At 36.2% G+C, this 26,574-nt stretch overlaps 1 protein-coding gene across 7 annotated transcripts in view; it reads left to right on the forward strand.

Moving 5' to 3' along the window:
* Acaca (acetyl-CoA carboxylase alpha) overlaps nucleotides 1-26,574 on the forward strand; it is a 276,215-nt gene that overhangs the window by 113,096 nt on the left and 136,545 nt on the right. For all 7 annotated transcript variants that reach the window (XM_027950233.2, XM_071603724.1, XM_071603728.1 and 4 more), the window contains 14 exons: nucleotides 3,273-3,482; nucleotides 7,877-8,047; nucleotides 9,416-9,577; nucleotides 9,874-10,037; nucleotides 13,675-13,825; nucleotides 14,718-14,821; nucleotides 17,862-17,943; nucleotides 18,421-18,566; nucleotides 19,716-19,866; nucleotides 21,170-21,304; nucleotides 21,602-21,748; nucleotides 22,505-22,693; nucleotides 23,367-23,467; nucleotides 24,292-24,380. In XM_027950233.2, the coding sequence (XP_027806034.1) occupies nucleotides 3,273-3,482; nucleotides 7,877-8,047; nucleotides 9,416-9,577; nucleotides 9,874-10,037; nucleotides 13,675-13,825; nucleotides 14,718-14,821; nucleotides 17,862-17,943; nucleotides 18,421-18,566; nucleotides 19,716-19,866; nucleotides 21,170-21,304; nucleotides 21,602-21,748; nucleotides 22,505-22,693; nucleotides 23,367-23,467; nucleotides 24,292-24,380 (2,002 nt within the window). The remainder of the gene's footprint in view (nucleotides 1-3,272; nucleotides 3,483-7,876; nucleotides 8,048-9,415; nucleotides 9,578-9,873; nucleotides 10,038-13,674; nucleotides 13,826-14,717; nucleotides 14,822-17,861; nucleotides 17,944-18,420; nucleotides 18,567-19,715; nucleotides 19,867-21,169; nucleotides 21,305-21,601; nucleotides 21,749-22,504; nucleotides 22,694-23,366; nucleotides 23,468-24,291; nucleotides 24,381-26,574) is intronic.

A 26,574-nucleotide genomic window follows, 5' to 3' on the forward strand; every position in this document is an offset into this window, starting at 1 on the left:
GAGCAATGTGAGATAGTACTTTGCAAGGATGACTGTGATAACTCCTCCCCTCTCTGTATCCCCCTGTAAAATATGATATTGCTCTTTTCTACCCTGAGAATTTCAACTGACCTTGTGACTTGTTTTGACCAATAGAATGTGACAGAAATAGTGTACAAATTTTGAACCTAAACTTCAAGTGGTTTTATAGTTTTTGCCCTTTCCCTCTTGGAATGAGCCCTCAGATTGCCATGTAAAGAGCCAATTGTAGCCTACTAGAGAAAGGCCAAGTAAAGCAGAAGTAAATCATCTCATCTAAGGCCTCCTAGCCCTATAAACTCATAAGCAAGTAAAAGCATTGCTGTCCCAAATCATTAAATTTTTGAAGTTTGTTCAGTATCGATGGATAACTGACACAGTAATTAATATCTAAAGTTATAATACTATCACAGTGAAAAATAAGGCATTGTTTTTGAAATTGGCTCATAGGTAGAAGCTGGAAAAATGATGAGGAAGATATTAATGAAGTTGGGGGAATGATGAGCAAACTATTAGTGGAGGCTGAAGAAGTAGTGAAATACTTGTCATTGGAGTCTGGAAAAATAACCGCATGTTTTATAATCGTGGAGCAATTGACAGAAAATGTTTTCTGAAGTAACTTGAAAGATTATGTGTTTAAAGAAGTCGAGAATCTGGTTAAGGAGATCTCTGGGGACCAAGTGTTAAAAGTAGAGTGTTTCTACTTGCTTATACTAAGGAGCTGTAGAAGAAAGATGGGTTAAAGATAATGTTTTGTTTGCTAGCAGAATTTTGGGTGCTAACACCCAAAGGAAATCAGAAGAGCCTAGAACTTGTTGGGGTTGAAAATGTAATTGTTTCTCATTCCCAGTCTCTTTAGCCTCTAAAAAATTTGTGAAGCCAAAAAAAAAAAAGTCTCAGTAAAGATCAAGTCAAGAATGTCTGGACTTTAAGAACTCAAAAATATTTACAGCAGTATCTGATAAATGACCTTCTTAGCTAGACAGACATGCTTCTAATAATATTAAGGGCATTGCCTCACCACAGTTTGATTTGACCAAAGTATAGAAAAGTCTATGCAGAAATGATTTATGGTTGTGGCTTTTGAGATAAGCAGTGAATCCATTATGATCCATAGAAAACCCACAAAATTATCAAGAGACTTGTATTGATGAATGCACCAAAGGAACTAAAATGGACAGAAACAGTTCATAATGAAAAGAGGCCTTTGGATCTTCACATTTTTATGGACAGGAAGCAGACTGAGAAAACTATTCAGCTGTAAATATTAGTTATTTCTTTTTTTTAATATCATTTTTATTGTTGTTTATTTTTTATGTGGTGATGGGGATTGAATTCAGGACCTCTGATAGCTCAGTGGTAAAGTGCTAGGCAGGCACTTTACCACTGAGCTATCTTCCCAGCCCAACATTAGTTATTTCTAATAAAACGTTTTTTCAGTGGAGAGGGCAGAGGGATGCCATGGATTAGAGACACACTTTTAAGGAATAGAACCAGATTCCCCCGCCAAAAAAAAAAAAAAAAAAAAAAAATCCATGCCCCTGGATAGGAGATCCTGGCAACATGTACCCACCTGGATTTCGAAATTGCTACAAACCAGTGACCTCTATGTACTTCCCATCCTCTCCTCTTTGAATGGGAGTATCTTTTGAAGTTCTTTCTCCCAGTCTTTTAATTAGATGTTGGGTGTGTTGGGGCAGATAACTTGTCTTTTTAGTTCCCAGGTCTTTGCATCAAGAGAAACTGTACATGCGGAGCTGCACCCAAGGACATGAGTCATGAGAAAAGTGGACATCAAGCCTGATGCCATGATTGGATGAGACTTTGGGGGTCTTGGGAGGGGGTGAGTCTATTTTGCATGTGGGAGGTATGTGAATTATTGTGGCCATAGGGGGACTATAGTAGATTGTTTGCACAGATGGCCACAATAACTCCTCCCATTCCTGTATGTGCACCCTTTGCAATGTGACTTTGCTGTTCTTCCCTTCAAGAGGTGGCATCTCTTTCCCCAGTCCTTGAATTGTAGCTGACCTTGTGACTTGCTTAGACCATTATTAAAAGGTGACCAAAGTGATATGTAAGTTCTAGAGCCTAGACCTCCAGAGGCCTTGCAACTTATACCCTCACTCTACAGGATCACTGCATTAAAGAAGCCTGGTTTAACCAACTGGAGGATGAAAGCTCCTTAGACCTACCAGCCAACAAGACATGTGAGTGAGTCCATTCAGCCCCACTCAAGCCACCAGATAATGATATGCACACAATTGCAAGACCAGAAGAATTATTCAGCATAACATCATGAGCAAATAAAGTATTGATGTTTTAAACAAGCAACTGAGTTTTGAAGTGACTTGTTATTTAGCAAAACAGAACAAAAAAGGTACAGAACATAAAAGACATGGGATATAATGAAATGATCTAACATCATGTACTTTTAAATCTCAGAGAAGAGAATGGAACAGAAGTAACATTTAAAGAAGTAATGAAACAAAAAGCCATATTTGAAAAGATAATGGCTAAGAATTTCCTTAAACTGGTAAAAGATACCAAGTACAGATTCCAAAAACACTATGAGCCCCAAGGAGAATAAATCTGCCATTCCCCACCCCACCTCCAAAAAAAAAAAAAAAAAAGAAAGAAAGAAAGGAAGGAAGAAGAAAGAAAAAAAGAAACATCCTAAAGCAACTGGAGAAAAAGGATTATTTTCAAAGGAGTAACAAAATTAACTTGAAATCTCAGTAGAGACGGTGGAAACCAGAACACTTTGGGATATCTCTTAAATGCTGGAAAAAAGTTAATTACCATTGTAGGATTCTGTACCCACTGACAAAATTTTTTAAAACCGAAGATGGAAGTCTTTTATTTGCAAAAACACCATGTGTGATATAATGTGAACCAGGAATGAATGCATAGTCTTGAGCACGTCATATATTTGGCTGTATGGAGTAGATGGCAATATTTTGCCCTGTTGTGGGGTTTGTATGTGTGTGTTTTCAAATATTTTGCTGTTTACCTTTGTAACATACTGGATGTTTTATGTTTTCATTTTCATTAATATTGGTTATATGACTAAGAATGCAAAATGTTAAAGAGAGACAAGGCATGGACTCTATTTTATTCATTCTGTATGTCTATTGATTAACATAGTCCTACACTTCAAGGCTTCTGCTTGTTGAAATCAAAACAGTTTAGCAGAACAACAACAACAAAAATTTACCACTTAAGATTTTGTTTTCTTTCTTTTTCTAACATAGGTTCAAGCTGAAGTCCCTGGATCACCTATATTTGTGATGAGACTAGCCAAACAATCTCGTCATCTGGAGGTACAGATCTTAGCAGATCAATATGGCAATGCCATCTCTTTGTTTGGCCGTGACTGCTCTGTACAGCGCAGGCATCAGAAGATTATTGAAGAGGCACCTGCTGCTATTGCTACTCCAGCAGTATTTGAACATATGGAACAGGTGTGTCTGTTAAATATTCTCACACAGAACCACTTCTCCTTTAGTTCCTGTACTGACTTGAAAATAGTGGAATTTCAAGCCATGATTCTGGATAATTGATAGTGTTTTGTCTTTCTTGTCCTTTTCCCATTAGGAAAATTGTCAAAGAACAATTTTATCTGCCCCAACACACCCAACATCTAATTAAAAGTAGTTAACACTTAAAAAAAAAAAAAATCACTGTGCTATTTTGAGGAGAGATTAAGAAAAGAAAGATTTGGATTTTTAACAAGTTCATGATAAGCAAGTAGTTCCATTTTTGGGATTGGAGGTCATCACATCTTCGGATCCATTATCTTTAATTCAAATATCATTCGCATTCGAATATTCAGGGGCTGGAGCTGTGGCTCAGCAGTAGCGTGCTTGCCTGGCATGTGTGAGGCACTAGGTTCAATTCTCAGCATATCACATAAATAAATAAAAATAAAGGTATATCAACAACTAGAAACATATTTTTAAAAATTCAAATATTCATTATCTTTTATTTAAATATCTTTAAAGTTTACATACCCTGTATTTTTGTATAGAAAGAATTTCTGAGTCATGAAACATGTCTTGGAAGTGGATGTAGTTTAGAGGTCTTTAATGTAATCTTTTTGGAGTCATGACTCGGTCTCTAAGTTATTGAAAATTTGTTTTCCACTTTTTACTGAACTCCCAAATAGCTAAATAAGAATTTGCCTATGATGGAAGTTTAATTCCTATGGCATATGTGTGTATTAGGAAGTACTCTCAAACTGCTGTAATACAGTTACCTCCAAAATATAGGGGGTTTAAACAAGGTGTAGATTTCTATTTGTCTCTTCATCATAGTTCAGAGCTGAGCTGGTGCAAGATACCTAGGGTTATATAGCTCTGCCATTCCCTAGGACAGAGTTTAGCAAGCTACAGCTCATGGGCCAATCCAATCTGTTGCCAATTTTTAAAAATGAAGTTTTACTGAAAACAACTATGTTCTTTTATTTATGTATTATTTATGTCTGCTTTATTGCTATAATGGCAGAGATAAGGAGTTGTGAGTATATGGCCCACAAAGTTGAAAAAATTACTATCTGGATCTTTACTGAAAATGCCCTTTGGTGGTATTATCACCTACACAATTAAGTGAACTCATTGAAGCTAATGGGATAGAAAGAGGGAAGACGTGGAGGGCAAGTGGATAAAAAACACATATCACACCTCTCACATTCCAGTGGATAAAATTCAGTCATACCTAGCACAAGGGATATTGGGAATTATAGTCTTTAGCAGGGTGACCATGTGCTCAGCTAAAATTCAGGAGATTCTTTTCCTATGAATATGAAGAAAAGTTGCTGAAGGGCATTTAGTAACCTATGTGCCAGTCTGCTTTTCTGGCTGCCCATTGTCCTTTATCTTGGTTAAAGCAAAGAACATACTTAGCCTTTCCCCAAGGAAGACAGCCAGAGAAGTTCTTACTATGTATTACAGTTGCTACATCACCTAGAGATCCAAGATATATATGAGATCAGAACAGGCAGCTCGGTGGTAGAGGATTTGCCTAGCATGTACAAAGCCTTGGGTTTGATCCCCTATTTTGCAAGGGCTGGGGGCAGAAACTCTTATCATTGTATTGTGTGCACATTTGAAAATGTAATAATCCCACCATTATGTACAACTATAATGCACCCCAAAAAAAGGAGGGGGGAACAGGTGTTGGGGTTGTGGCTCACTGGTAGAGCACTTGCCTAGCATGCGTGAGGTGCTGGGTTCCATCCTCAGCACCACATAAAAAACTAAATAAACAAAATAAAGATTCTGTGTCCATCTACAACTAAAAATATTATTTTAAAAAAGGGGTGGGGAACAAATCTGGATCATTCAAATTCTCTTGATGTATATTCTTCTCCATTAAGTGTGTATGTGGTTTTTCATAGGCCAGTGACCTAAAAGACCAGTTTTTATTCTTCCCCACTCTCCCACCCCAACCCAGTATATACCCATAATACAGTAGTGAAATATGAGTAGGATAACTCTTATTTGGGAAAATGAAAAATACACAACAATCATTGGTCCACAGCACTTAACAAATCTGTCTCAAATTATGTTGATTCCCTGCTATATAGTAGAGTATTAATTCACTTAATTAGACCCTGGTTCTCCGCTCCTTGGGAGTAAGTCCTTTGTCCATTGTCCTATAAGACGCCTAACTTTGTTCTCTGGGTAATTCTTTCTTATTGAGTTTTTTTTTTTTTAAAGAGAGAGAGAGAGAGAATTCCTTAATATTTATTCTTTAGTTTTTGGCGGACACAACATCTTTGTTTGTATGTGGTGCTGAGGATTGAACCCGGGCCGCACGCATGCCAGGCGAGCATGCTACCGCTTGAGCCACATCCCCAGTCCCCTCTTATTGAATTTTCATTGTGAATTAGGTTTTGCAGATTGTGCCTGCTTTGGTGGAACTTTCCCACTTCCTGCTGGTACAGTATTGGGGATGAATACTATTCTAGTTAACCATCATAGGCTATTGTAGGCCAGACCATGATTTGTTGAAGAAATACAGTTCTCTCAATAACTTCATAAGTTTGTAGGCTATTTACTACTCAGTTTTAGGTTGGAGTAAACATACCCAGAGATTTCTTCTAGATACAGAAACTTTTCTTTTTTTTAATCTGCTGGCTTTTCAGCTTAGCCCATCTCTCTTTTCTCAGTTTAACATTGGCCACTTTGAGGCCTCTGAAATTAAAGCACTCCCTTAATCTGATCTTTGACACTGAGTTGCTTCAGGGTAAGAATCTAATCTTTTGTTGGGCTACAAAAACAAAACAAAACAAAACAGTTTTCTTTCTTTCTTTTTTTTAAATTTTGGTATTGGGATTTGAACACAGGGGTGCTTAAGCACTGAGCCACATTCCCAGCCCTTTTTGTATTTTATTTAGAGACATAGTCTTGCTAAGTTGCTTAGGGCCTCGCTAAGTTGCTGAGGCTGGCTTTGAACTTGTGATCCTCCTGCCTCAGCCTCCCATGCCACTAAGCATGTGCTACCTCACCCAGCTCTAATTAGTTTTTTTTAAGGCTCAGTTGATGTGTGGATAGTGTTCAAATATTATAGGAAATAGTTTACTAAATGTAGTGTCATGCTGTAACAAGGAGGCCACTGCCCAGCCTGCGGTGCCTGTTTCTTTTCTACCTACTACCTTCTTGTTAAGCCATATTTTAATTCTTTTAAATAACTGAATCCTACCTGCAATTAATAATATCTATACTGATTAGGATACAGATTAAATTATATAATAAAAACATCCAAATCACAGTGAACTAAATGAGATAGAATTTATTTTTCTTTCCCATTATAGGCTGAGGTGAGTTTTACTAATGGGACAGTTGTATTCTATGAGGCCATCTTGGGATTCAGGTTTTTTTCTGTTTTGCTTTGCCACTTTTATTGTGTTCTCATTGGCATGGTTAAAACTGGCTTACACTGTCATGACCATGTTCCAGTGCATAAGACGTGGAAACCGGGAATAAAGGATAAGCAATTTCTTTTCAAAATATGATTTTGATAAACAAAATAAGGAAAAATATGATTAGGTTTTTTTTGCATATCACTCACAAGGCTTGGTTGGACAAAAGTTAGTTACTAATTAGGGCTGGGGCTGTAGCTCAGTGGTAGAGTACTTGCCTTGCAGGTGTGAGGCCTGAGATTGATCCTCAGCACCACATAAAAATAAATAAATAAATAAAGATAGATATTGTTTCCTTCTGTAACTAAAAAAAAAAAAAAATTTTAAGACAGGTTGGAAAGCTCCGTGGTTCAGGGGGCTGAGACAGGAGGATCACAAGTTCAAAGCCAGCGTCAGCAACAGGAGGCGCTAAGCAACTCAGTGAGACCCTGTCTCTAAATAAAATACAAAATAAAAGGGCTAGGGATATGGTGCAGTGGTTGTGTGCCCCTGAATTCAATCCTTGGTTACTGTCCACTCCCTCTCCCCCGCAAAAAAAAGAGGTTGGAAAATCAAGTGCTTATCTGAAATAGTCATGTTTCTAGGAAGGAAAGCATACTGGGAATACTCAAAATTAGGGAACAATGAAGAGTCTACTGCCATGTTTTTGTTTTTGTTTTTTTTTCCCCTCTTCATGCCCTTATGTCTGTTGGGATGAAATTGTTTGTAATCTGAAGTGAAAAAGTCTTTCTTCCTAGCTTTTCAATTGAGCTTGTCTTCCATGTTCAGGTATATTGTGTATAATCAGAAGGTGAAATTTGCTCTGATATGGCTAAGCACACTAGTGGCTCTTAAAAACACTGGATAATTGGGTCAGCAAAAAGCTGTAGGTAGTCATAGTGATTCAACCCCTGTACAAGATGACATACTTACATTTGCTTATCTTTCTTTGAGTGTGCGGTGAAACTTGCCAAAATGGTTGGTTATGTGAGTGCTGGGACTGTGGAATATCTGTACAGCCAGGATGGCAGCTTTTACTTTCTTGAACTGAACCCTCGGCTACAGGTGGAGCACCCTTGTACAGAGATGGTGGCTGATGTCAATCTCCCTGCGGCACAACTCCAGGTGAGTCACCCTTATCTGGTTCCAAGTTAGAGCCTAGAGAAGTTGGGAATGTCACAGATGCCTGAAAAACTGGTTTATCCTGTGTCTGATAAGAGAAAAGGACCTCCTATCCTAGTCTCACCTAATGTTCATTTCTCTTATGTTTTTTTGATGTATGGTTGGTTTCCCAGATGTGGTACAAACATAGCAGTTTTACTGAATTTTCTAGCTAGATACATCTGATATAAACTGTTACATTTTAGAAATAAACTTTAAAGACAGTATGCTTTAAATATTTAATTATTTATAGTCTATTCTACAATCACAAATTATAAGTTACTTGAAATAGAATATATCACTACAGATAAGTTGCTAGAATATTCCCCACTCCTAAAAATGTCCCTAAATTCCTTGACAACTTTGTAATTAGCCCTTCCTCCTTCCTCCTGTGTTCTTTATTGAAGTAACTCTATATCAGAGTGGTGTTTGACATTTTCCCTGGCAATGTGGTAGCATACATTTATTTTTATAATGTATAAAGTGATAGCCATCAATATTATTATCTTTTCTCAGCCCAGGAAACAAATACTATGGGAAGCAGTAATAGCTAATAAGGTTTGATATTATATTTTTTTAAATATTATTTTTTAGTTGTAGTTGGACACGATACCTTTATTTCACTTATTTATTTTTATGGGGTGCTGAGGATCGAACCCAGGGTCTCGCATTGCGAGACGAGCGCTCTACTGCTGAGCCACAACTCCAGCTCCTTAATATTATTTTTAATCTAAAGTATTCTTTGCCCATACAAGGAACACCTTGTAAGTTCCCATTAAAAACTAGAGATTGATTTACTTCTCCCAATGGTTTGTGGGATGGAAGAGATAATTATAATATTAAAACTTTGCAGCTGGGGCTGGGTTTGTGGCTCAGTGTGGAAAGCTTGCCTAGCATGAGTGAGGCACTGGGTTTGATCATCAGCACCACATGAAAGAAAAAATAGATAAAGTAAATAAAATAAAGGTATTGTGTCCATATAAGACTAAAAAAATGAAAAATAAACTTTGTAGCTGTTTGAATTTCATTTGTGGTTTCAGATACTGACTTTTCCATTGATATTTTTATTTTCATCCTTTCATGGAGAAATGACAACACAGAGAAACTCATGTCTGTTGCATTAGGAATTTAGGGACATTTTTAGGAGTGGGGAATATTCTAGCAACTTATCTGTAGTGATATATTCTATTTCAAGTAACTTATAATTTGTGATTGTAGAATAGACTATAAAAATGGCTCCTCAAATGAAAACTTTCTTAGGTAATCTGAGCCTCCACACTTGAAGGAAAGTAACTATGGAATATGAATGAAGTGTATTTTATTACCTTTCAGATTGCCATGGGAATCCCTTTGTTTAGAATCAAGGATATCCGTATGATGTATGGGGTATCTCCCTGGGGTGATGCTCCCATTGATTTCGAGAATTCTGCTCATGTTCCTTGCCCAAGGGGCCATGTTATTGCTGCTCGGATCACAAGTGAAAATCCAGATGAGGTAATCCATTACTTAAAAGGTTTAAGTTTCTTTTTCCCTTGTGAACTTTAATATTGAGATAGTATCTGAGGACATACTAATGAAATCTCTGGACTCCCTCTGGAGAGGGAAGTTTATAGAGGTTCCTCAGAGCAGATCACTCAGTGGGTATGTAGCGCTGGGTCTTGGCCTTTATGATTTTTGTGCATCATTTCTGCAACTGTGTGTGATTAACACAGAGCCTAAATATTGAGTATGTCAGTGTTTTCTTCTTTTGAAATATAATAAGATCTCTCATATTCTTCATTCTCTAACAGGGTTTTAAGCCCAGCTCAGGAACAGTTCAGGAACTAAATTTTCGCAGCAATAAGAATGTTTGGGGTTATTTCAGTGTTGCTGCTGCAGGGGGGCTTCATGAATTTGCTGATTCTCAGTTTGGTCACTGCTTTTCCTGGGGAGAAAACAGAGAAGAAGCGATTTCGTGAGTATAATAGCATTTGATTGCATATCACAAATAAATTTTTGTTAATTTTCAGTGAAGTATGAGCATGGGAATCATTTATATGCTATGAAAATATTTCTACAGATAGCCTTTTTTAAAAAATATATCTTTATTTGTATTTGTATTCAGTTGTATTAAATTATGTAGTATTTGACAGATATTTTTCTCTTTGTTGTCTGAGCCTTTTCAAGTATTTTTGCTTTCAAAAAATTTTGATAAACTTATGAAGTCAGTTGCTTTAAAGTTATCATGCTTTTTCGCAGAAATTGTATTGTTATTGGGGGAGGCAGATTCTTGACCAAGAGCTTAGTATCAAATAATCATAGATAAGATCTGTATTTTTCATTAAAATAAATGTATTGTTGCACTTGTTTGTTTTTGCAGTACTGGGATCCAAACCCAGGGCCTCAAGATATAGCTGTAAATCTGAGTCATTTAAAATTTTTATTTGACAAGTAAATGTCACACATATTTGTGTCATACCACATGAGCTTTTGCTATTTGTATACTTTGGGAAGTGACTAAATCAAGCAGTTTGTTTGCATTATCTTATATACTTATCATTTTTTTAATGGCAAGAACACTTTAAATCACTGTCCTACCAATTTTCAAGCATACAATATATACTATTAACTGATACACTCTTCTAGTCTTTTTTGGGGAGGAGGCTCCTGGGGATTGAACTCAGGAGCACTTGACCACTGAGCCACATCCCCAGCCCTTTTTTGTATTTTATTTAGAGATAGGGTCTCACTGAACTTGTGATCCTCCTGCCTCAGCCTCCTGAGCCACTGGGATTATAGGCGTGCGCCACTGTGCCTGGCTCTTCTAGTCATTTAAAATAATAAAATTATTCTTTTCATTTTAGAGAAAGGGCATAAAAGAATTCCTACCTTGCATGTATAAGAAACTTTAGTGTGCTATAAAGTATGCATAGGTTTATATAAATATAACTGGTATATCATAAATGTTAATATTTTATTAGTCAGAAGCATTAAATATCAAATTAACAGCAGTTTGTTTATCTTAAAAAGCAGGCCTTTAGGACACAATTTTGACAGCTTATATATTTTAAAATATCTGTCTAAAATTGAGCTAGTTTGTTCTCTTTTTTGGGGGCTGGTGATCAAACTTAGGACCTTGGACATGCTATTTTTTAATTGTTTATTGCTTTATATCAGATATTTAATGCCATTTTTTTGATCTTTGAACTGTACACAGAGTAATAATCAAGTATTTATTAGTATTATTAGTTTTTAATAATGTTTCCAGAAGTATTCTTAGTTTTTAATAATGTTTCCAGAAGTCCTTTATAGTTCTTCTCCATTTATTCAACACTATAAATTGAAATTTTTCAAAATTACAGCCCTGCTATGAGAAACAAAAATATTGGTATAAAGTTGTTTGTTTTTTTTTCCTGCTTTTTCTTTCATTGTCATATCCTATTCTGTCAAAGTGAAGAAGGTTCACCCTAGAGCTTGCCAATGGATAACTTTTTGGCCGGTGTTAGTTTTCAAATGTGTTTTGATTGGCTCATGGAGCTTTTATTTTTTTTTAACTTGTGAATATTTAAAAATTGGGGAAATTATAATAAAAATATGGATTTCTGTTTTCTCTTAAAAATGGGATGATGACAATGTTCGTTTTATATTCCTCTTGGTAAAAGTTAAGTCAAGTTTTTGTGGCTCTTCCTTTTAGATGATACTCGAAACACAATACCTCTTTTTCCCCATCCAATTCATCCAATTTGCCTCACTCATTTATATTCCCACACTGGCTTCTATTGGCATTTAGGTGTAGTCTTGATTAGGCTGACCTCTGTGTATTTCCTATTGGATATGTCCAGTGACCTAGTACAGAAGCCTTGATCCTTATTTCTGATCTCCTCTGTATATTTTGTTATAGTATAAAGCTAACTTTATATGTCTTTTAGCATATTCAAACTGTTGTCTCTACAATAAGTTTGCTTTCTGATACTATGTCAAAAGTTCATTCTTTGACTTGGAGTTTTCTTTGTTTTTTCTTCATTACAATTAGACAGTTTGACATTTAGACTCTTGTTTTCCATAATAGTCCCAGTCCATATTTCCAATATTATTTCCCTTACATCATAATGTAGAAACCATGAGAATGGAACCACATCTATGTTGTTTCCTGCAGTATCCCCTGAACATAATAAGCATTCAGAAAATATTTGTGGAATGAATGGAATTGCCACTACGCCCTGTCCTCATAGTCTCTACTTTAATTATAATATTCCCTGAACACTTCCCATATTTTCTTTTTTTCACTATTCCCTCTATTTATTTATTCATTGATCACACTCAACAGATATTTACTGAGTATATGTTATGTACTGGTTCTGGCAATATAGTCAAGACCAAATAGGGTTTCTGTCCTCATGGAAATTTAAAATCCAGAGGAAGAAAGACAAGCAATTAAAACATAATGTAGTAAGTATGATGGTAGTGGGATTATAGAAGGGCATTATAGGAGGATGTAGCTGAGTCAGCTCAACCTACAGAGTGTCAGTGAAGGCTTCGCAGAAGGAAGTGATTTCGAGACCAATACTTGAAGAGTATATAGGACTAAGGTGAAGGAGGACACAGGCAGGAGGATGGGGGAGGAAAACAAAATGAATGTCCTAGGCTGAAAGAATGCCACCTGAATACTGTTCCTCTCAACTGTTAGTTTTTCAAGCCCATATCAAATCCCACATTCTTCATGACACCGTAAGGTTTTCTCCCCTCTTAGAACCTCTCTTATACTTGGTTTTAGTCTTTCTACTGGTATTTATGATAGTCTTCTATGAATTTTGAGCACAATTATCATATCTGTGTATTCTTCCTTAACAAGGCTGGTATATGTCTTGAGCATATGAATACATAGTAGTTGTTGAAGAAAGTTCTGTCCCTATGAAGAATAGACCCTGGGAATAAAAATCCCATAGTATTTGATACTCTGTTCAAATTTAATCATTTTATATGTAATTGTAAAGTTATTTAGTAGTGAGTAAGTCATTGCCCGGATGTCCAAAATTCATTTTAAAAAACACTCTCATATGCAGTATCAGGTGGATATCTGACAGTACCAAGCCAGTTGTCTGATTGTAGGGAAATCTTTAAAGTATTAACATTTGTCAAAATTCATTGAACTGTATACTTAAAATAAGTATATTTTCTTGCATGTAAATTATACATAAAATAAACAAGGTTTAAGAATAACATACTTATTAATAAATAAGATGTAAAGATGAGGAAAATTAGTGTCCTAATTCTAGTCTAGTCAGTAGTAAATGAATGGGGTGATGGAAACCTAACAAATGAAAGCTGAGGGTGATTTGCATATAATTATTTCTGTACTATGTGTAATAAAATGTGTATGGTTTGCTGATACTCATGATGGTAATATCAGTTAGAATCTATAAGCTTATTTCACCCAAATTCTCTTATCTGGAACATTCCTTACTGAGTGTACTTAACGTATACCCTCATTAGAACTCTCTCCCTCTGCCCTTCCCTCCAGAACTCCAAAGGAATGAAACAGTTCTTTAAAATGATTGAAAAACACTACAACATATGTTGCTGAAACAGATTGTCTTTTGGTCTTCCCCTAGAAATATGGTGGTGGCTTTGAAGGAGCTATCTATTCGGGGTGACTTTCGAACTACAGTTGAATACCTGATCAAACTGTTAGAGACTGAAAGCTTTCAGTTGAATAGAATTGACACTGGTTGGCTGGACAGACTGATAGCAGAAAAAGTACAGGTGTGTATTTCTCTTGCATAAGTAGCCTCTAGGATTGGATTTTAATGGGCTTGTAGTGTGATTCGTGCCTTTCATTTGATGACATTTATTTGATTCTAATGTAAATAGTTCTTGATCTACATGGGGAAATCTAGGAATCAGAGTAGTTTTAGCACTCTAAGCATTCTTGTGCTTGGTTTGGGATGTAGCTCAGTGGTAAAATGCTTGCCAGCATGTGCGAGGCCCTGGATTCAATCTTTATCACTACAAAAAAAAAAAAAAAAAAAAAAAGTTTTTGGCCTGTGCTATGCAGTCATTTCATTTGTTCTAATATTACTCCCTGCGGTATATTTGAAGAGAGGCATGCAGAGTTTGAAATACTACTTTGCCTTTTTTCATTTGATGTTCAATCTGATTCAGAGGTACCACCTTTTATATCTTTAAGTGCTGATAAGAGAGTCTCATTTAAATCAACACTCAATTCTTGTTCTTGAGCTAACTTCTGGTCTATTCTAAATTACCCAAAATGTTGTATAAAATAATTAGATTCATCTAAATTGTCTAAAGGTCCGCTTTTTGGCTGTATGCCATTTTCTTTGAGATTATCAATAGCCAAGTCTTTTTAAATTTATTTCTAACAAAAGTCTATTTTTGAGCTTCTTTTTGATTGACTTAGTGGAAGTCTTATCGAGAGTGGGTGAAAGGTTGTTTTTCATCTCTATTCACATGATGCCTCTATTCAAATTCTAAAAGTAAATGTATTTTATTTTATCTCAAAAATCAGCCAGGCAATAAGAGTGGAGATTTTCATTGCTCACTGTGTCTTCACAACAAATTTGAGCCTCATTTCACTTGAGGGGCCATGGTGCCAAGGGACCATGCTTTTGATCTGCCCTCTTTTTCTTCCTTTCAGGCGGAGCGACCTGACACTATGTTGGGAGTTGTGTGTGGGGCTCTTCACGTGGCAGATGTGAGCCTTAGAAATAGCATCTCTAACTTCCTTCACTCCTTAGAAAGGTAGGCTTTGTTTTTTGTGACTGTGCAAGCTAACCAGTGGTCCTGGGTATAGGATTGCAACTGAAAGACCCATTCATTTTTTTTGTCCCTTCCTGGCAGCTTGCAGGTGCTACTTGTTATTCACAGGCTGTGGTCGTAAAGGAGATTGGAGAAGGTAGCAATTTATGGCAAATCGTTTTAGGACTCTACTATGGATTGTAGAAATTAGTTTATACTGCAATTAGAACAGGTTCCTTTTTTAAAAATTGAAATCCAGCTGTAGTAAACATTTCATGCTGTGCAAGCATCAAATCTCCCCAAACCCTAGTGACAAAGATCTCACATTTTTTCCTAGCACTGAACCTTAAGTATTTCTTGTATTACCTGTACCACCTTTTAGGAATTAATAATTGAGGCTGATACTCAGGATGATGACCTCATAAGTCTTTCAAGTAAAGGGTCAGGCATGTGTGGGTCTGAACTAATTTCTAACACTGATTTTGGAGACTAAGCTCTGCCTTTGAGTCCCCCGAGGAATGGTCCAAAGGGTAATCATACTAAAGCACTTTTAATCACAGGTATTTTATTTCCTTCTTTGTTGTTAGATTTATATATCAACTCTCTTTTGAAGTATCTGAAAGGAAGAAAAGAAGTAAAATTTTGAAAATTGAACTGAGATTTCAGTGATTCAGCTCTATGATAAATATCTTTCACAGTGTTACTCCATGCACTAAAACCTTGAGCAGCTTACATTTTCTTTCTGTATCAAACCTAAGTCCCTTAGTGTGACTGAATATATTGTCCCTTTTTGGCAAAAGTTCTTCAATATACAATCTCTATAAATAGTTTCCCCACTGGTGCATAAATGTTTCACAATCTCCTTTATGAGTGTTCCCGATTTAGTGTTCTTATTTTTCATTTTTTTAATATATTTTTTATAACTTTATTTTATTTATTTATTTTACGTGGTGCTGAGGATCAAACCCAGTGCCTTACACGTGCCAGGCAAGTGCTCCTACCACTGAGCTACAACCCTAGCCCCATCATTTATTTTTAAAACTTAAATTTTGAAATAATATCTGACTTTTTAAGATTTGCATGAAGAGAACAGATAACTTCCATATATTCTTCACTTAGATTTATCAGTTAATAACGACTTTCCATATTTGGTTTATTGCTCTCTATTTTTAAAAATTTGGTTTATTTATTTTTAAGAATGAGTAATAGATTCACATGGTTTAAAATTTTAAAGGCACAAAAAGATACGTATTTAAAGTCTCCTTTTTACCTCTGTTCCTTGACCACCATGTTACTGGTTTCTTCCATAGTCCTCTAGAGATGTCTTGCACTAAAATAAGCATATACATGTAATATTTATTTTTTCTCTCTTTTTTTTAAAGATACAAATGACAGTCTATTCTGAAACTATATTTGTATAATGGTATATTTGGAATATGTCAATTTTGTATATAAAAGATGTCCTTTATTTTTAATGGCTGTATAATATTTTGTTGTATGTATGAGAAGGTGCTTAACATTGCTAATCATCAGGAAGATGTAAATCAAGACCATTATGAGGGCTGGGGATATAGCTCAGTTGGTAGAGTGTATGCCTCACATGCACAGTCCTGAGTTCAATCCCCAGTACCACACACACCAAAAAAGAAAAGAAAAGAAAAGAAAAGAAAAAGACCACTATTAGAAATCATCTCATATCCATTAGGATGCCTATAGTCAAAACCAGAAAATAGGTGTAGACAAGGATGTGGAGAAATCATGACCCTTGTGCATTTTATAAGTGGGAATGTAAAACAGTACAGCCACCATGGAATACAGATTTAAAATTCCACAGAAAATTAAAATGCAAATTACCACATGATCCAGCAATACCACATTTGAATATTCTGAAAGAATTAAAAGCAGAGTCTTAAAGAGAGATTTCCGTGTACATAGCAGGATTATTCATAGAGGCTAAAAGGCAGAAACAACCAAAATATCTATTGGTGAATGAATGAATAAACAAAATGTTATATAGACATAACAATGAAATATTATCTAGCCTTAAAAAGGAAGGACATTCAGCCATGCATAGTGGCTCATGCGTGTAATCCCAGCAACTGTGGAGGCTAAGACAAGAGGATCAAAAATTTAAGGCCAGCCTCAGCAACTTAGTGAGACCCTATTTTTAAAAAAGAGTGATAAAATGGGACAGGGCTAAGGATATGGCTCACTAGTAAAATGTCTTTGGGTTCAATCCCCAGTTCTAAATTAAAAAAGGAAGAAAGGACATCTGACACATGCTAAATCATAGATGATTTGTGAAATAAGCCACTCACAAAAAAGACAAATACTATAAGATCTCACTTACATGAGGTATCAAGAGTAGTCAAACTCAGAAACAGAAAATGCCAGGGACTGGGGGAGGGATAAAAGGGGAGTTGTTTAATGACAATAGAATTTTGTTTTTGCCAGATGAGAAGGTTCTGGAAATTGATTGCACAATATTGTAAAAATAATTAACATTATAGGGCTATGCATTAAAAAATGGTTAAGATAGTAAATTCCATGTTATATGTATTTTATCACAATTAAAAATAGAAATTTTATTTTTAAAAATAATTTATGTGGGCTGGGGCTGGGCCTCAGTGGCAGAGCACTTGCATAGCATGTGTGAGGCACTGGGTTCAATCCTTAGCACCACATAAAAATAAACAAATAAAGGCATATTGTCCCTACAACTACAAAAAAATTAAAAAAATAATAATAATTTATATGATCAGTCCCTTACAGATAGATGATCATTTGGGTTGTTTCTAATCTTATGCTATGTCAGAAAATACCACAATTAATAATTTTAGAGATTTATTTTTTAAAGTATTTATTGTTTAGTTTTAGGTGGATACATATCTATTTTATTTTTATGTAGTGCTGAGAATCAAACCCAGTGCCTCAGGTGCACCAGGCAAGCACTTGACCACTGAGCCACAACCCCAGCCCGATTTCTTTATAAATTATTAAAACTTTCTGCCAGTAAATGTCTCTTCCATTGGTGTTCTTTCAGGGGTCAAGTCCTTCCTGCTCATACACTTCTGAACACAGTAGATGTTGAGCTTATCTATGAAGGAGTCAAATATGTACTTAAGGTATGTGAACCCCATTGAAGCCTGCACCTTATTTATTTATCTATTTTTTGGGTCTCTCTTTGTTAGCTAGTTCTCTTTAGGTCAAGAGATGGAAAAGTTTGATTTAGTGCAGGGATGGGGGATTAGTAAAATTAGTCATTTTTGTCAGCAGTATTTGATGATTCTATGGAAATTATTTTAGTTGTTACTTAACTTCACATTATAGCCAAGAGATGAAGGGGAGACAGGGAACAACCGGAATAGAGAGGAATAACTAAAGTAGCTTTATTTTCTTGCAGCAGGACTGAGCCATTTTCATAAACATTGATGCAAACAGCACCAGTGACCCCGGTGACCAATGTCATTAATTTCCTTTTTCCTGACAGACTTTTTTTTTTTTTTTTTTTAAACAGTATCTTTGAAACATTTAAATTTTGTCTGTGGCTCTCTCTGAAAGGTTCTTACTAACTTGTCTTTTCTGGTTCTTTTTCACTGCAGGTAACTCGACAGTCTCCCAACTCCTATGTGGTGATCATGAATGGCTCATGTGTGGAAGTAGATGTGCATCGGTTGAGTGACGGAGGACTGCTTTTGTCCTATGATGGTAGTAGTTATACTACCTACATGAAGGAAGAAGTAGATAGGTGAGTGGCTGTTCAATATCCATTTGTTGGACCTTTTTCTTTTATTAGTCACTAGCTCTTGGGACGTTTCCAGGCCTTTTTTGGTATACTCATTTTTAGTTAAAAACAATGGCCGTACATGCACTAACAAAAATTTCAAGAAAGCAGGATTGTTTATAGTTAAAAGCATGTCTGGGGCTGGGAATGTGGCTCAAGCGGTAGCGCGCTCACCTGGCATGCGTGCGGCCCGGGTTCGATCCTCAGCACCACATACAAAGATGTTGTGTCTGCCGATAACTAAAAAATAAATATTAAAAAAAAATTCTCTCTCCCTCTCTCTCTCACTCTCTCTTTAAAAAATAAATAAATAAACAAACAAATAAATAAATAAAAGCATGTCTGAAGCCAGGTGCAGTGGCATGTGCATATAGCTCCAGTTTCTCAGGAGTCTGAAGCAGTGGGATTGCTTGAGCCCAGGAGTTCAAGGCCAGCCTGGACAATACAGTGAGACCCTGTCTCTTAAGAATAGACTAAAGAGAAAAGAAAAAAGAAGACCTATCTCCCAACCACTCTGGTGTGGGTAGAGAATGAAAAGAAGTTCTTTTCTTTATAAAGAACTGTTAAAAGTTTCTTGTACATTTTTGTAGAACTTTTATAATGTATATACAAGTTACATATATGTGTATACTATATTTTTCCTTTAAAGATATTCACAAATAAAAATATCCTTTAAATACTATTAGTATCTTAGTTTTTTTCTTTTAACATATATTGTAGACTGTACAATACCATTCATAGTGTTGTGAGAATTTAATGAATTGACACACGTAAAGTGCTTAAAATTTTGCCTGTGGCATAGTTAGGGTTTAGGCCATTATCATTATTATTAGATCATCATTATTTTTGTATGTTTGTGTTTTATAGAGGTGCCCCTTCTTTTTAATGGTCTTGCACTATTCCATTATGTGAGTGTACCATAGTTTATTTAATCTGACCCTTATTGAAGGAAATTGTTATTTAGAATTATAAACAAAGATGTAATGAATGTTCTATATGTGTTTGTGTTTGTTTATAGAATAAAGTTTCTGAGTTTTTACATTGATACCTTCTGCCATTTCCCTTTATTTCTGAAGTGCTTTTTTGGCTTACATACTTCAACTTACCTCCTAGATATCGAATCACGATTGGCAATAAAACCTGTGTGTTTGAGAAGGAAAATGACCCATCTGTGATGCGCTCACCATCTGCTGGGAAGTTAATCCAGTACATTGTGGAGGATGGAGGCCATGTGTTTGCTGGCCAGTGCTATGCTGAGATTGAGGTCAGGGTAGTGAATAGGCTGTTGGGTCATGGGAGGGAAGTTAAGAAAAGAGTTAGCTGGAATGGACTAGAGCTGAAAAATAACAGAAAGGAAATAAAAAAGAAAGACATTAGTCGGTTTAATAGGGATTGTGAACCTCAAGATTTTAAAAGCAAAATGCTTGCTGTTTTTCAGGTAAAGGAACTCTGGCTTTAAAAACAGATGGTAGGCAGTAGCACCTACTGTTAGGTGTTGTGTTAACCACTGGCTGTACAGAGAAAATATGATAGAAGTTGGGACACAAAAGAGACAAGTAATAAAATATGATGAATTCTGAGAGAGATCTAAGTACAGAGTGCAGAGGACCACATAACCCAAATCATAGTAAGGGTGCATAGTAAGGGAAGACATTCTAAAAGAGGGGACATTTATATTAGTTTTTAAAGGTAGCACTAAATAAGGTGAAGAAGGGTAAGGAAGAATGTGTAAAGTTGAGGGAATACCATGAAGGCCCAGAAGCAAGATAGTATGATAGTATTTAGGGACCATCAGTATATATTAGTATTGCTTGAGAATAGGCTAAGGTCAAATGGAATGTAGTAAGCAAACATGCTAAAGAACTAGTGTAGTGTGAGATCTTAAATGTAAGGTCATAAAAGACTTTATTCACCATACTAGGAAGTTTCGTCTTACGCTGAAGGCAGTGAGGAATCATTGAAGGATTTTAAGTGGAAAAGAAATATGAGATTTGGGCTCCAGAATTACTGTTTTTTGGGGGAACCTTGTTGAAGGTATATGGCTGATAGGAAAATCTTTTAGAGGTTTTTGAAGTACTCTAGGCTAGAAATGAGAAGGGCCTACACCAAAGACATGGCAAGAGAAGGAACATTTTTGAGAGAAAATGTACTTGATTTGGGTTGGTAATTGGTAGATAGAGGAGGAAAAGGAGTGAAAAATAACCCCTAGTTTTTGGCCTCCTGAATATCTTCAGTAGGCAAACTGAGAGTGAACACCCAAATTTACTGGTATAAAGAGACCAAATTGTTCATCACTTCTAAATACAAAACAAATATTATCACAAACTGTAGCAAAATGGATAGAAACAGAGGAAATATCAGTAATTATTATAAATCCTTAAAGCTAGGTCCTGAAACATTTTCTGCTTGCTTGCTTCATCAATCCACAGGAGATTTTGGTAGACACCCATTTTTCTGGGTTGAAATAAATGTAGTTCAACTTAGATGCTAAGGAAAAACTGACGTCCCTGAAACATTCATCTGTATGAAAAGAAATCAGACTACAAGTTATTTATTTTTTACTATAGGTGATGAAGATGGTGATGACCTTAACAGCTGCAGAATCTGGCTGTATTCATTATGTCAAGCGACCTGGAGCAGCTCTTGATCCTGGCTGTGTAATAGCCAAAATGCAGTTGGACAACCCCAGCAAGGTTCAGCAGGTATGGAGGAATGTACTCTTAATTGCTTGGTTTGCCAATGTTACCTTAAGCTGTTTTTCCCCTTGATGTGATATGCCTTGTATCTGTGCCTGTGATATTGTGGAACTAGAGTTTGTAAGAGTCAATACAATACTTAGATTCTGTAATTTCATCATGATGTTTCCTCCACTGACTTCTCTCCTGGTAACTGGATTCAGGGAAGAGATGTCTGGATTTTGAATGATGATACTGAATTGCAGTTGTGTTTGTGCCCTGAATAGAAATTAATGAATGACAGTCTCTCATTGGGGTTGACAGGCTGAACTTCACACGGGTAGTCTGCCACAGATCCAGAGCACAGCACTCAGAGGCGAGAAGCTCCATCGAGTGTTCCACTATGTCCTGGATAATCTGGTCAATGTAATGAATGGATACTGCCTTCCAGATCCTTTCTTTAGCAGCAGGGTATGAATCACCTATCTTGGGGAAAAGAATGTACAAATGGGGAACAATATCAAAATAATTTAAAGTCTCATGAGATTTTCTAGAGGGAGAGAAAGAAAGCCAGTTGGCCTGGAATGCTCTCTCCTTTGGTTGTTAGATTTGAAGTCTTTAAATCCTTGCTTTTTAGCTTTGTCATGTACTTCACCTTTAGTCGAGATTATTCCTTTTTAAACCAGAGAATAGGGGCAATAATTGATGCTTACACTGAAATTTAAAAATAAATACTATATGACAGTGAATTCAGATCTCTCATTTTATTTTATGGTGCTTTTTTTTTTTGTTGTTGTTTGTTTGTTTTTTTTGGCCCTGAAAAATTTTCTATTTGCTTGCCTCATCGGTCCACAGGAGATTTTGATAGACACCCATTTTTCTGGGTTGAAATAAATATAGCCCAATTTAGATGCTAAGGAAGGCTGTGGTGATGGATCTGCTCCGGCAGTATCTGCGAGTAGAGACACAATTCCAGGAAGTGGGAGTACTGGAGATTGAATCTAGGGGTGTTTTACCATTGAGCTTTATCTGTAGTCATTTTTATTTTTATTTGGGGATAGGGTCTTCCTAAGTTGGTAAGGCTGGCCTGTAAGTTGCAATCCATCTACCTCACCCTCCCAAGTTGTTGGGATTTCAGGTGTGTACCACTGCACCTGATTAAACATCTCATTTTATTTTGGGGATTGTGTTAACTTTGGATCCTGTTTTATTATTTCTTCTTCTCAGGTGAAAGACTGGGTAGAGCGGTTGATGAAGACCCTCAGAGATCCCTCTCTGCCTCTTCTAGAATTGCAGGATATCATGACCAGTGTCTCTGGTCGTATTCCCCTCAATGTGGAGAAGTCTATCAAGAAGGAAATGGCTCAGTATGCTAGCAACATCACATCAGTCCTCTGTCAGTTTCCCAGCCAGCAGGTATTTATAGGGTAATATTATCATTATTTTCCACTGGCTACCACTGGAGTTCAGGCTGCAGCTTTCTGTTTGGATCTTCCCTATTGTCTCGATGGTGTGCTTTTACAGTTTTAAGCACTGTACTTTCCATAAAACTGCCTCAGAATATAAGTCCAGTAATGAAAATACTGCATGTGAAATGTAAAAGGTCCTTGGTTATGAGAAAAACATGCTTTGGCCATGTACTCCACATAGCTTTGTTCTTGAGAGCTAGTCCCTATTTGGAGGTATTTTCATAAATTTAAAGTGAAGGATATTGGTAGTTTTATTATCAAATACTTCTTTACTACCTCAGCAGCATCCTTGCCCTTCATCTATAAAGTAGCTTTATGCAGGGAGTAAAGCTGAGCAAGAAAGGAGTACATTTACATCTTGACTTTAAAACAGATTGTTCATGTGAGACCTTCTGAGTAGATGGTAATTTTTAATGTCATCATTATTACATCTGTAAAAGGGCAAAAAGAGACAAAAGTTGCTTGCTCATTTAGCGTAGGCCCTACATTATGTCCAGCTGTGGCTGATAAGTCATGTAGGAATTGTGTTATAACTAAGAAGATTTCCTAGTGTGGTGCTCTGGAGGTTTATGCTTTGGGTCCCTTTGTTAGATTCCTTTCCCCCCTTTTTTATGTCTTAGATTGCCAACATCCTAGATAGTCATGCAGCTACATTGAATCGGAAATCTGAACGAGAAGTCTTCTTTATGAACACTCAGAGCATTGTCCAACTGGTACAAAGGTAATTACATATAATTCCAGATTTTCAACACCAGTCCACTCCCATGCTTTCTTTTAAATGATCTTAAAGAGATTTACCTCAGGCCTGACTTTGAGTAAAAATAGCTAGCAATTTATTTTATATCTCACAAAGTTCCTTATGTCTTCTAACTGTCTTAGAATTGTGACCTAACTCTCATTCTCAATATTTCTGGTAACTTCTTAATATTCTTTTTTTTTTTTAGAGAGAATTTTTTAATATTTATTTTTAGTTTTCGGCGGACACAACATCTTTGTTTGTATGTGGTGCTGAGGATCGAACCCGGGCCGCACGCATGCCAGGCGAGCGCGCTACCGCTTGAGCCACATCACCAGCCCATCTTAATATTCTTTGTCAATTATTGAGAAACAGAAATTGTGTTTTTCGTTTTCCTTGCCATTTTGATGAAGACCCTAATTTTTCTTCTGGCATGGAACCCAGTATGACATTTATTTTCAACTCTAAAATTTTCCAGAAATCCCCTTATAATCTCAAATACATGGTAACAATTTTTGCTCAGCAATAGGAACTGAGTCACAATGTCATTGGATAAAGGCTATGAAGATTTTTTAGTTTTGTTTTTATTTTTCTTTATAAAAGATCATGTCTCTATATAGTGAGATGACTTTTTAGGCTTGGAATTTAAATTAATCTGGTTGGTTAATTGTAGGCTGACCCCTGTCCTGCCCTATATTTAAAGGGATTTTCAGTGGAAAATTTAGAAAGTAAATTTGGCTTCTAGGTTTTTCATTCCATAGTGTTGGCCTGTCAGGTTTTTCAGTGGAGATTTTTTTCTATCTGCTCAGGTACCGAAGTGGCATCCGAGGCCACATGAAGGCTGTGGTGATGGATCTGCTCCGGCAGTATCTTCGAGTAGAGACACAATTCCAGAATGGTAAGCTTTCTCCTGAGGACTCTCTTTCTAACAATGTTTCTAATTCTGATGTCTAGACCAAACTATCCCTATAGGACTGTAAGAGCTAAGCCAGTTCATCTTGTCACCAACACTTCCCATTAACAAACTTATTCCTTTTCCCTTAAAAATGGAAATCTCATATCCCACTAACACCAAAGAAAGAACAACGACACAACACAGCTTGATGAAATTGTGAATCTAGTGTGCTTCCGAGAAAGGACTGAGATTACTTTTCTAGTAGAGATTAGCATTCCCTGTTGACATCTTCTTGACCTTGTATAGTGAGAGTTGGTTGAGTCATGACCAGGCTGAAATTGAAATTCCCCATCTGAAGAGCTTGCCTCTCAGCAGCTCATCTATGGATTGAACTACAGGCATATAGGAAAGGGTCAGATTTTCCACTACTTTTTCATGTGCCATTTAGGTGGAATTTATCCTTGGCTTTCTCTGAAGAGCTTCACTAAATGAAGTAGTTTTTAAGCATAAAATACTTTGGTTAAGACTTTAAAGCTATGTACTGCTGATATTGCTTTCTACCACAAGATGGCAGTGAAACCACACAGAATTTAAAATGTTACCTAAAATTTTCTTTTATCTGTTCTGCTCTCATTTGCATTCTTTAAAAAGATGGTCATGTGCCACTCATGACCAGCAAAATTCTCCAAGTAGACATTAGCACACTTAACCCAGTGATGTATGAAATAATATATCACAACCAAGTTGGCTATATCCCACTAATTCAAAATTGATTAATTTGGTGGATAATTAATGTAATTTTCATGTGTTAATAGATTAAAAGAGGAGGAAACATGGTCATCATCTCAGGATATGGGGAGAAAAGCATTTAACAAGGTTTAACATTCATTCATGATAACTCTGAGAAACTAGGAATGAAATTAGACATTTTAATTTTTTGTGAGGACCTACAGTTGGGCATGGTGGCATATGCCTGAAATCTCAGCTCTTCAGGAGACTAAGGCAGGAGGATCGCAAGTTCTAGGTCAGCCTCAGCAACTTAGTGAGGCCCTGTCTCCAAAAAAATAAAAGGGTGGGGCAGGGGAAGACTGGAGATGTAGCTCAGTGGTAGAACATCACAGGATTCAGTTCCCAGTACCACAAGAAAGTGAGGGTGACACCACAAAAAATTTACAGGATATCCCGGGCATAGTAACACATGCCTGTAATCCCAGCAAGTGGGGGTGGAGGTGGGAGTGGCACAGAGCCAGCCACAGCAAAAGCGAGGTGTTCAGCAACTAAGTGAGAACTTGTTTATAAATAAAACACAAAATAGGACTGGGGATGTGGCTCAGTGGTTGAATGTCCCTGAATTCAATCCCCAGTACCCTGCCCCCTCAACAAAAAAAGAATAAGACAAAGATTTGCTATTGCTACTTATGTTCAGCATTATGTCTCAGCCAGTGCAGTAAGATCAGAAAAGTAATTAAAAGGTATAAGGACTGAAGAGGAATAAGGAAGTAGATCTGCCGTTAGTAGATATGCTATAATGTCTACTTGGAAGGTGCAAAGAATCCGCAATTTTACTATTAAATTATTTAAAACCTAACAAAGCTGCTAAATACAAAAGTCAACATAAAATTCAATTGCATTTTTTTTTTTTTTCAGTAGAGCAACTCTTATGCTGGTTTATTAAAAGACATAAACAGGATTGTTTGTGTCAGCACTTTTCATAGTAACAAAAAAGACAAAACAATCTCAATATACCCATGTAGAATAGATTATTGCATTTTACGATGTTGATGTTCCTACAATAGATTATTATACAGCAGTGAAAATGGATGAACCAGGGGATACACGTAGACAAAAGGATGAATCTCAAAAATATAATGTTGAAGGAAGGAAATAAGTTATATAAGAATTAATTGGCAGTGATTCCATTTTTTACAAGTTCAAAAATAGGAAAATTAAACCATACATACATTGGTGGTAAATGTAAAGTAAAGCAAAAGAATAATTAAAATGAAATTCAGCTTAGTAATTATTTTTAAGAAGAAACAAACGGGTATTCAAATATACCAAAGAAGTTCTATTAAGATTTAGTAGCTCTGAAATAACACATGGGTATTTATTTCAACTGTTACTATAGATTTTATATATTTTTCTGTGTGTATATCACAATTAATAGTTTTTAAGAAGGGAACATTTATTGTTTTCT

The sequence above is a fragment of the Marmota flaviventris genome, chromosome 17 (assembly GCF_047511675.1).
Source record: "Marmota flaviventris isolate mMarFla1 chromosome 17, mMarFla1.hap1, whole genome shotgun sequence".
Lineage (NCBI taxonomy): Eukaryota > Metazoa > Chordata > Mammalia > Rodentia > Sciuridae > Marmota > Marmota flaviventris.